Source organism: Anopheles funestus, chromosome 2RL (genome assembly GCF_943734845.2).
Source record: "Anopheles funestus chromosome 2RL, idAnoFuneDA-416_04, whole genome shotgun sequence".
In the NCBI taxonomy this organism is placed as follows: domain Eukaryota; kingdom Metazoa; phylum Arthropoda; class Insecta; order Diptera; family Culicidae; genus Anopheles; species Anopheles funestus.
The window spans coordinates 17,558,994-17,570,961 of record NC_064598.1 but is presented as its reverse complement, the minus strand read 5'-3'; the positions used below and the strand labels follow the sequence as shown (position 1 = coordinate 17,570,961).

Here is an 11,968-nt window from a genome sequence, read left to right as displayed (position 1 = left end):
TTTTTGTGACAACAAATGTTCCATTGTTCCGTGTGTGGAACAGTATCCGATCAGTAACCGATCATGATCTTAACGTGCTATCCTTTACGTTGTTAGGTGGAGAGTTGTTCTTAAAATGTTGCTACATGTTTAACGTTGGTTTACTCTTTGCCAATGTAGTCATGCGCCGTTTTGTAGGGCGCTTTTATTGCTTGAAATGTTTAAATAAAAAAAAGAATATGGGCCCACCTAATGCAGCCCTTATGTTTGCCATGATTGTACGTTTGTAAGGTCTGGCAAAACATGTCGTTATTTTACAATCCCTGTATGGATGATAAGATGCTATGAAGCTGGCAAAAGACTAAACGTTTAAAAATATGTTTAAGCTTTGATAATATGTCTCACCATTTGATCGTGTTCCAGAAACATAACACCTGTCGGGAACGTATTAATTTTGGAACGACCTAAATACTCCAATTTACCAATTAGTTTGATAAATCGTAACACAAAAAAAAACAATATCCTGCATTTTCGCACCTAACCTTTCAGCTGTAGTACTGTTGGAAAGAGGAAAAAAAATATCCTGTCCTGCACACACGCATACACTCACAAATCAATATGTTTAAGTGCAGCTTTCTTCTCACTTTTTGCCTTGTTTCCTTCAAAACGTTTTCCTTCACAAAACTGCGCGTTTAGTATTAAGAAGATCCAACCCTGCAAGCCCGCCCCATACATTGATCACTCAGGTGTATGTGTGTGAAAGCTATGAAATTTAGAATCTAAACTCAAAAAAAAAAACCATACAAACAAAGAAAACTCAAACTAAATGCAGCATCTCGCGATGTTAAACTCGTGAATATAAGAAGCAATAAATGGAAAACGATCGTTTTGGTCGGTAGGCGCTACCAGTGTACGGTTTAGCTGCGATCGTGACTATAGTGGAACGCAAAAAGGGTAAGAACTATTGTGCTTTGTATAACAAACAAAAAAAGAAAAAAGAAAAGAAATTACCCTACGCGTGCTTCCAAGACGCGATGATAATAAAAACTAGTTGTAGCGAGGAGAAGCTAACAACAATTTGCCTCTCATAAGTTGCGCTTGTTTTGCTTCGGTTTAGTAAGCGTGTTTTGTTGCGTTTGAACAAAACGAATTTGCAACCGAAGAAGGAAGCAAAAAGATGGCGGCCATGGCTTTAGGAAAGTGTGGCCTGCATAACACAAAAGACTGGTTTAACAAAAAAGGAACTAAGAAATTTAAAAATGAATTACAGAACACAAAACATAACACATAAAGATGCAAGAACTAGAAAGAGAAGCGAGCAAGTGTGGCGTACAGCTACTTCGTCATTGTACGCTTGTGGTTGCGTGTTACGTCAAACAAAGGAAACATGATAAAACAAATGCTACACACAGTTTCTTTCACATTCGCTTATCGAAAATATCATTTGAAATATCAGACGATGGAGAACTAAAACGTATAAAAAGAGTAAAAAAAATTGTAGCAAAGTTTATTATTAGATGATTTGGAAAGTTAGTTGCAAAAAAAGCGTTAGAATCATTCGGTTTTTTTGGTCTATAAAATCTATACTAAACGAAAGTAGCAAATTAGCTGCAGCAAACAAAAAAAAACATCAACACCATTTGGAAAAAATAACTATTATTGGATAACAACGAAATCATAATACAGCGTTACCCAAAACGGAAATGAGCCAAGAGCTCAACAGATAAGAGTAAGACAAAAAAGGAAAAATGGGTAATCGACAGCTTTGGTAGAAGGAGACAAATTTACGTACATTGGAGGCATTTGTGTTTGTTTATTTTTTTAAATGCAATTTAAAAACAGAAGAAGATTGAGTTGTTTTATGCCATGGTTAGTAATCATGGGTGTTTAATACAGGAAGGCCAAAACCAGAAATGTAAAACTAACAAATGGTACAATACACCAGATACTGGAAAGATGTAAGATGCATTGATGAGCGATTTAGGGCAATCGGTGTTAGGATTCCCTGCATAACCCTCCAAGTAATAAGCAAGCGAAGCAAGTGAAAGTAAAAAATTGGTAACAAATAAAAAAAAAACAAGAAAAAAAACAAACAAAAACAACAAAAGAAAGCGAAAGGAAATGCGAATGGAAAAGTATATATTTTTATGAATTATGAAACAAAACTCACAAATAAATACATACACCTTTACATGCATACACAGTAAAACTAAAGCAAACAAAACAAAAAGTAACAAAAAAAATGTGAAAAACAAAAGGTGATCAATCTACACACAAAAATAAAACAAAAAAAAAAGAAAAGAAAAGGAAGAAACAAGTAAACAAAGATACAACAAAACAAACAAAAGCACTATTTACTTATGCTAGTAAGGAAAAACAAAAGATGATGAAGAAGAAGAAAATGTGAATGTCCAAGGATAAAGGGAAGAAGAACGGGGGTTGCAAGCAGAATCGAATTGGAATTTGTATTCCCCCACTACTATAAACCATCTTTTGCTTGTTGCCATAATAGTGACACAGTTTTTTCTTTCCCTTCCTCCTTTCATCCCTCCCATTCACAACCCCGGGCAGAATGAGGAAGAAGCGGGGTAACAACTACCTAACAATTTTGTTCCCCCATATTAAGAGATACTGTTTTTTGTCTGTTTTGATTCTTTTTATATACATATATACTATATATATATACACACATACTACGTGAACTCTGGACTGAACTATGAGTGTGTTATGTGCGAAGCAAAGGTTGGTGGCCATTTGTTGAGACAGTTTCCAATTTGTGCGCTAAAACAATTCCCGTTTTACCTGTACTGTTTTGCTTGTTTTTTTTTTTTTAATTTTTATTAAAGAAAACTCTAATACTATCATGTTGAAAGTAGTAGAGACCATCGTTTACACAAAAACGAAGGAAAACATAATTACACCAACACACACATACACAAACACACATACAAATACAAATGCAAGTGAAAGCAGGATAATTCCGTTGCGTACAAATGTGGCGCATAATGTTTCACGAACGGCCATACCGAGGTGACTCGAAAACACGATGGACGAATTTTCCCGTAGCATTAAGCGACAGGGAAGTAATCAGATCCGATTTGAAATACGAAACGAAAATGCAAAGATACAGAATGCGAGAAGCGAGCGAAAGAGAAAATTACGAGAAAAACGAACAGGCAACATAAGAGGAATAAAATGCAACAAAAAAAATTCTACAAATAAACGAAAACGAAAACAAAGTCTATCTTTTATTCTTTGCTGACAGCATGTAAGTTGTGTAGTTTGGTGGGACCAAACTCACGTAAATTATTACGAGTTGCTAATCCTGGATCCTATCGATTACTTATCAATAGCTGATGACATAGGAACATAGGAACCTTTACGCAAAGTTTTCAGAAATGTTATTCAATCCTCATGGCGGTTCGTATATCCGAGAGTTCATATTCTCCTCTCGGATATCCGATCCAACTGATCGATCCTTTTTGTCTGCATGGAAGAACCGTAAACGTGTGATGTCTAAGTCTTCGCCGTATGCTACGAACTGGATGGATTTCCATATGATTATTTCTCCAAGTCCCCAATGGAGTTTCGAGGATGGAACTAAGACCGGCACATAAAACTGAACTAAAAATTCATCAATAAAAAAGATTCCGCTGTTTCGGGCATTTAAGTCTTTTTCGCGGGTTGTTGGGAGTTCGTATTTTGTACATCTTGACTTCAAATTATAATGTACGCTAATGGCATCTTTATCACTAGATGTTAATGTTTTAAAACTAAGTTTAAAATTATGCGGAGGTATAAAAAAATGTCTGCCTAAGTTAACTACGCTTTTTGGGTCGTTCAAAAATACATCTTGTGTCGGCTGTTGGAATAGACGAGTCATCCTCAGATGGTTTAAGGGGAAGAGTAGATCCATTAAAAGGATACCTGTTAAAACACTAAAGATCCCTATTCTAAACATAAAAAAAGTAAGCAAATCCATGATTTATTTGCGTTCATTGCCATGCAGACACTAAAACAGGTCATCGATCGGTCACATCTGTACGCAATCTGGATCTCATTGCCAATTAATATCCTTCGGCTAGCACGTACACCATTAAAGCCTCTCTTTTACAGCTTAATAACTACTTCTCTTCATTGCCACACTGGACAACTTTCGCTTATGACGCCAGTTGTTTGATCGCAATTTTTGAACTAACTTCCGTTTCGGTGGCTGGCACAGTTTTCATTACTTCGGCACCGCAGTGAAACTGCAAAATTGCACTTTTACCGTATCTGTGGCCGGTACAACGTGCCCAACATACGTGCCGGATCCGTTCTATTCCACGAGGATCCGGATTGTATCGATCGGATTGCCGGGAGAAATTTTACCCTTTGCGGACGCACGTGCTTGGCATTAGCGCATTTGTTTTCGCGCTCACCATTTTGAGGCCATCGACCACTGTCGAATGCTTACGCGTAGGAGAGCCCTTTTACGCATGCAAAGCATGCGTGACATGTTTCGCTTTGTGTGGTACACACGGTGCACAGCCGACAAAATCCGACCGATCGATAGCGCGCTTTCTTAGTTCCGGCGATGAGCCAGTGTTCGGTGTTCGTTCCGGCTGGCAAGCCGCCACAGTTATTAAATGCGGATGTGTTGGTTGGTTTTGGATGCAACGTTTTTTTTTTTGGGAGATAGATGAAATTTCTCTTTTCTTTTGTGCAGCATTCTAGCTACTGATGCGGGTTTCGGTTAAATGTCGCGAGGTGGAAACTGTGGCGAGCAGCATTGTCCTCACGTTACTGTGCGAATGTGCTCAAACTAATAAAACACACACTGATTATTAATGATTGTATGTAAACAAAATGAAACGCTGGAAGGGTAGAAATGGAACGGTAGGGTACAAAATTAAGCCATATTGTTTAGTGACTGAGCGCGATCACGTTAGCTTAAGGGAAAATGGGGTGAAAAGCGTTAGGTTTTATTTTTCTTTGTAAACATGACTAAAACTTAACCTTAACTTTATTTTACTGTGAATTGTTATAGTAAAGTACATAATTTATCGTATGAGGTCTTTAGATGCAATTACAACTGTAAAAAATTTTATCATTAATTTTTCCCTGTATATTAAGCATTATTTAAGTTTTTTCCGTGAGAAAACTAATTATTATTAAACAAAAATTTGGATAAAAAAGATATGGTTAAGAGATGTTTAGAATAATAATTTCAAATGTGTGTCTCGAGTAAGTGGATTTGGCCCCACGCTCTCCTACGTGTCGCTGCTGTACAGAACAAACGTTTGTTCAATATCGACGGAACAATAGTAGGGCGGGAAGCGTCTGCATTGTACTGCAGTACGAACGAAACGGAAAATGTGAACAAGTGCCCATCTTGGCAAACCCTGCCATCCCTGTGTCAGGAGCTTTTATTTTAGTAGTCTTTGATATGAACCGGTGGCCGTCAGTTAATAGAGTGATTTCGAGCGATTCAGACGTATGTGTCACCGTGAGTGAAGTGTGCCAAAGACTTCTTTAGGAGCTTACGAAAGCAACAGTGTTGCTACTGTGTAGTGTGCTTGTTCGGTTGCTGTGACAACGATTCGGTGTGTTTGAAGAGATCTTCATCCATGATGTGGAAAATTACACTGATCGTGACGCTAACTGTGATCACCGGATTTGGATGGGGTGCCGAAACCGATGAAGCAAAGAATGCGAAAGATTCATATTTGGCAGCACTTAAAAATTCGCACAAAATTAACGCACTACCGTACAAAGGTAAGAAAACTTGATGGTGATCACCGTGCATTAGGAATGAAAGTGAAGTTTATTGTAAATTCAAATGTGAAACTATTAGCACATTGATATGTTAATTATAAGGCGATATCTTTACAATGCTTTTACTACCGAGTGTTTCATTTGTTGGTTTTCTGTATGAACTAAAAGATGTATCACACTTTACTTGTAAATGCGATCCGCTCTAGCTAGTGAAATTGGTTGTATAAGAATACACTTGAAAAGTACGCAGCAATTTTCGCGATTCTGAAAAATTTTGTGAAACTCCATATAAAAAAATGCGAAAAGTCGCAACACCTGTATTTTCGGTGAAAAATCACTATTCGAAGCGCGACTTGACGCCAAGACAGTTTTCTGTAATGGCGACCAGGATAGCTCGATTTTGCTGGCAATAACAAGGTAAACAAATACAAATTCAAAAATTAAATCGGTTGAGTGTAATTTAATATTGTAAAGTTAGAAAAAATCGAGTGCCATTTTATTTTATAAAGTACTCACGTGTTGAATATAATTATTGTGAATGAAAATATTATCTTTAAAAGAGAAGAATGGCAGTTAATTCGAAAAAAAATATCATCTTGCGGACATTTACCAAAAATAAAGCTTTAAATTTGCCAATCTCCAAAGGCCTTAGCTTTTTTTGAGTGATTTTGCAAAATTTTATAAATTTATGTATTTTAATGCAAATTTGTTGCTTCAATAAAGCTTTAAATAAAAAAAGAATAGAAAATCATAACAAAATAAAAAAATCTAAAAATTTTAAAATTTCCTAAGGCTTATTCTTGCATCAAGTTTTGCCTATAGCTCGGTCGGTATACAGCAGATCGCCAAACTTTAACTTGTGGACGGGTTAAACTTCTTGGACGGTCATGCCCTCAGATGTCTGTATGCCTGTATAGATGTCTCAGATGTTTCTATAAATATGCCAATCTCCTAAGGCTGTATAGCCTTAGGCTCTTTTTTTGAAGTAATATTGCAACATTTATAAATGTGATATATTTTAATGCTGCAATAACTTTCTTTTCACTCAAATAATGCTTTAAAAGAAGAAAAGAATAAAAAATACAAAAAAAAATTAAAAAAATTTTCAACTCGAAAATTTCATAAGGCTTACCCCTTACCATTTTTTTGAGCAATTTAGGAAAATTTAAAAATTTGTTTTATTTTAATGCGAAATTGTTGCAATAAGTTCCTTTTCACTCAAACAATGCTTTAAATTAAAAAAAGAAAAAAAATAATTAAAAAAATTTGAAAAAATCTATAAATTTGTCAATCTACTAAGGCTCATTTTTGCACTAAATTTTACTTATAACTCGGTCGGTATCTAACCGATCTCCAATCTTCAACCTGTGGTCGATAGATGGCACCAATGGCTACATTTTCTTCTTGGACGACCATGCCCTCAGATGTCTGTGCCAGAAGTTATTCGAGGAACCAAGTTCCATACCCTGTTTGAGAAAATGTAAAATTTTCCTCAGTTTTGAGCAATGTAGCAAAAATTTTAAATGTGATATATTTTGATGGGAATTTGTTGCAATATGTTTCTTTTCACTTAAATAGTGCTTTAAATTAAAAAACAAATAAAAAATCAGAAAAAAATTTCAAAAAAATGTTCCACTCGAAAATTTCATAAGGCTTACCCCTTACGATTTTTTTGGGAAATTTTGCAAAAAAAAATTAAATTGTTTCATTTTAATGCCAATGGGTTGCAATGAGTTTCTTTTCACTCTAATAATGGTTGAAATAAAAAAAAGAGTGAAAAATAATAAAAAAATCAAAAAATTCAAAAAAAAAAAAATGAAAATTTTCCTCATTTTTGCACCAAGTTTTGCCTATAACTCGGTCGGTATCTAACGGATCGCCAATCTTCAACCTGTGGTCGATAGATGGCACCAATGGCTACATTTTCTTCTTGGACGGCCATGCTCTCAGATGTCTGTGCCAGAAGTTATTCGAGGAACCAAGTTTCTTACCCTGTTTGAGAAAATGTAAAATTTTCCTCAGTTTTGAGCAATGTAGCAAAAATTTTAAATGTGATATATTTTGATGGGAATTTGTTGCAATATGTTTCTTTTCACTTAAATAGTGCTTTAAATTAAAAAAAGAATAAAAAATCAGAAAAAAATTTCAAAAAAATTTTCCACTCGAAAATTTCATAAGGCGATTACGATTTTTTTGGGAAATTTTGCAAAAAAAATTAAACTGTTTCATTTTAATGCCAATGGGTTGCAATGAGTTTCTTTTCACTCTAATAATGGTTGAAATAAAAAAAAGAGTGAAAAATAACAAAAAAATCAAAAAATTCAAAAAAAAATGAAAATTTTCCTCATTTTTGCACCAAGTTTTGCCTATAACTCGGTCGGTATCCAACGGATCGCCAATCTTTAACCTGTGGTCAATAGATGACACCAATGGCTACATTTTCTTCTTGGACGGTCATGCCCTTAGATGTCTGTGCCAGAAGTTATTCGAGGAACCAAGTTTCTTACCCTGTTTGAGAAAATGTAAAATTTTCCTCATTTTCGCACTAAGCTCTGCCCATAACTCGGTCGGTATAAAACGGATCGCCAATCTTTAACCTGTGGTCGATAGATGGCACGAATAGCTACAATTTCTTCTTAGACGGCCATGCCCTCAGATGTCTGTGCCAGAAGATATTCGAGGAACCAGGTTCCATACCCTGTTTGAGAAAATGTAAAATTTTCTTCATTTTTGCACCAAGTTTTGCCTATAACTCGGTCGGTATCCAACGGATCGCCAATCTTTAACCTGTGGTCGATAGATGGCACCAATGGCTACATTTTCTTCTTGGACGGCCATGCTCTCAGATGTCTGTGCCAGAAGTTATTCGAGGAACCAAGTTTCTTACCCTGTTTGAGAAAATGTAAAATTTTCCTCAGTTTTGAGCAATGTAGCAAAAAATTTAAATGTGATATTTTTTGATGGGAATTTGTTGCAATATGTTTCTTTTCACTTAAATAGTGCTTTAAATTAAAAAAAGAATAAAAAATCAGAAAAAAATTTCAAAAAAATTTTCCACTCGAAAATTTCATAAGGCTTACCCCTTACGATTTTTTTGGGAAATTTTGCAAAAAAAATTAAATTGTTTTATTTTAATGCCAATGGGTTGCAATGAGTTTCTTTTCACTCTAATAATGGTTGAAATAAAAAAAAGAGTGAAAAATAATAAAAAAATCAAAAAAATCAAAAAACAATGAAAATTTTCCACATTTTTGCACCAAGTTTTGCCTATAACTCGATCGGTATCCAACGGATCGCCAATCTTTAACCTGTGGTCGATAGATGGCACCAATGGCTACATTTTCTTCTTGGACGGCCATGCTCTCAGTTATCTGTGCCAGAAGTTATTCGAGGAACCAAGTTCCATACCCTGTTTGAGAAAATGTAAAGTTTTCCTCATTTTCGCACTAAGCTCTGCCCATAACTCGGTCGGTATCCAACGGATCGCCAAACTTTAACCTGTGGTCGATAGATGGCACCAATGGCTACATTTTCTTCTTGGACGGCCATGCTCTCAGTTATCTGTGCCAGAAGATATTCGAGGAACCAAGTTCCATACCCTGTTTGAGAAAATGTAAAATTTTCTTCATTTTTGCACCAAGTTTTGCCTATATCTCGGTCGGTATCCAACGGATCGCCAATCTTTAACCTGTGGTCGATAGATGGCACCAATGGCTACATTTTCTTCTTGGACGGCCATGCTCTCAGATATCTGTGCCAGAAGTTATTCGAGGAACCAAGTTCCATACCCTGTTTGAGAAAATGTAAAATTTTCCTCATTTTCGCACTAAGCTCTGCCCATAACTCGGTCGGTATCCAACGGATCGCCAAACTTTAACCTGTGGTCGATAGATGGCACCAATGGCTACATTTTCTTCTTGGACGGCCATGCTCTCAGATATCTGTGCCAGAAGATATTCGAGGAACCAGGTTCCATACCCTGTTTGAGAAAATGTAAAATTTTCTTCATTTTTGCACCAAGTTTTGCCTATATCTCGGTCGGTATCCAACGGATCGCCAATCTTTAACCTGTGGTCGATAGATGGCACCAATGGCTACATTTTCTTCTTGGACGGCCATGCTCTCAGATATCTGTGCCAGAAGTTATTCGAGGAACCAAGTTCCATACCCTGTTTGAGAAAATGTAAAATTTTCCTCATTTTTGCACCAAATTTTGCCTATAACTCGGTCGGTATCCAACGGATCGCCAATCTTTAACCTGTGGTCGATAGATGGCACCAATGGCTACATTTTCTTCTTGGACGGCCATGCTCTCAGATGTCTGTGCCAGAAGTTATTCGAGGAACCAAGTTTCTTACCCTGTTTGAGAAAATGTAAAATTTTCCTCAGTTTTGAGCAATGTAGCAAAAATTTTAAATGTGATATTTTTTGATGGGAATTTGTTGCAATATGTTTCTTTTCACTTAAATAGTGCTTTAAATTAAAAAAAGAATAAAAAATCAGAAAAAAATTTCAAAAAAATTTTCCACTCGAAAATTTCATAAGGCTTACCCCTTACGATTTTTTTGGGAAATTTTGCAAAAAAAATTAAATTGTTTTATTTTAATGCCAATGGGTTGCAATGAGTTTCTTTTCACTCTAATAATGGTTGAAATAAAAAAAGAGTGAAAAATAATAAAAAAATCAAAAAAATCAAAAAACAATTAAAATTTTCCACATTTTTGCACCAAGTTTTGCCTATAACTCGATCGGTATCCAACGGATCGCCAATCTTTAACCTGTGGTCGATAGATGGCACCAATGGCTACATTTTCTTCTTGGACGGCCATGCTCTCAGTTATCTGTGCCAGAAGTTATTCGAGGAACCAAGTTCCATACCCTGTTTGAGAAAATGTAAAATTTTCCTCATTTTCGCACTAAGCTCTGCCCATAACTCGGTCGGTATCCAACGGATCGCCAAACTTTAACCTGTGGTCGATAGATGGCACCAATGGCTACATTTTCTTCTTGGACGGCCATGCTCTCAGATATCTGTGCCAGAAGATATTCGAGGAACCAGGTTCCATACCCTGTTTGAGAAAATGTAAAATTTTCTTCATTTTTGCACCAAGTTTTGCCTATAACTCGGTCGGTATCTAACGGATCGCCAATCTTTAACTTGTGGTCGATAGATGGCACCAATGGCTACATTTTCTTCTTGGACGGCCATGCTCTCAGATGTCTGTGCCAGAAGTTATTCGAGGAACCAAGTTTCTTACCCTGTTTGAGAAAATGTAAAATTTTCCTCAGTTTTGAGCAATGTAGCAAACATTTTAAATGTGATATATTTTGATGGGAATTTGTTGCAATATGTTTCTTTTCACTTAAATAGTGCTTTAAATTAAAAAAAGAATAAAAAATCAGAAAAAAATTTCAAAAAAATTTTCCACTCGAAAATTTCATAAGGCTTACCCCTTACGATTTTTTTGGGAAATTTTGCAAAAAAAATTAAATTGTTTTATTTTAATGCCAATGGGTTGCAATTAGTTTCTTTTCACTCTCATAATGTTTGAAATAAAAAAAAGAGTGGAAAATAATAAAAAAATCAAAAAATAAAAAAAAATGAAAATTTTCCTCATTTTTGCACCAAATTTTGCCTATAACTCGGTCGGTATCCAACGGATCGCCAATCTTTAACCTGTGGTCGATAGATGGCACGAATAGCTACAATTTCTTCTTAGACGGCCATGCCCTCAGATGTCTGTGCCAGAAGATATTCGAGGAACCAGGTTCCATACCCTGTTTGAGAAAATGTAAAATTTTCTTCATTTTTGCACCAAGTTTTGCCTATAACTCGGTCGGTATCCAACGGATCGCCAATCTTTAACCTGTGGTCGATAGATGGCACCAATGGCTACATTTTCTTCTTGGACGGCCATGCTCTCAGATGTCTGTGCCAGAAGTTATTCGAGGAACCAAGTTTCTTACCCTGTTTGAGAAAATGTAAAATTTTCCTCAGTTTTGAGCAATGTAGCAAAAATTTTAAATGTGATATTTTTTGATGGGAATTTGTTGCAATATGTTTCTTTTCACTTAAATAGTGCTTTAAATTAAAAAAAGAATAAAAAATCAGAAAAAAATTTCAAAAAAATTTTCCACTCGAAAATTTCATAAGGCTTACCCCTTACGATTTTTTTGGGAAATTTTGCAAAAAAAATTAAATTGTTTTATTTTAATGCCAATGGGTTGCAAT

General features: G+C 35.7%; 1 protein-coding gene across 1 annotated transcript in view; it reads left to right on the top strand.

Annotated features, from left to right (window-relative positions):
• The first annotated feature begins 50 nt into the window (after positions 1–50).
• LOC125763254 (uncharacterized) overlaps positions 51–11,968 on the top strand; it is a 22,284-nt gene continuing 10,366 nt past the window's right edge. Inside the window, exon 1 of the mRNA XM_049426145.1 lies at positions 51–5,736. Coding sequence (XP_049282102.1) covers positions 5,589–5,736 — 148 coding nt within the window. The 5' untranslated portion in view covers positions 51–5,588. The remainder of the gene's footprint in view (positions 5,737–11,968) is intronic.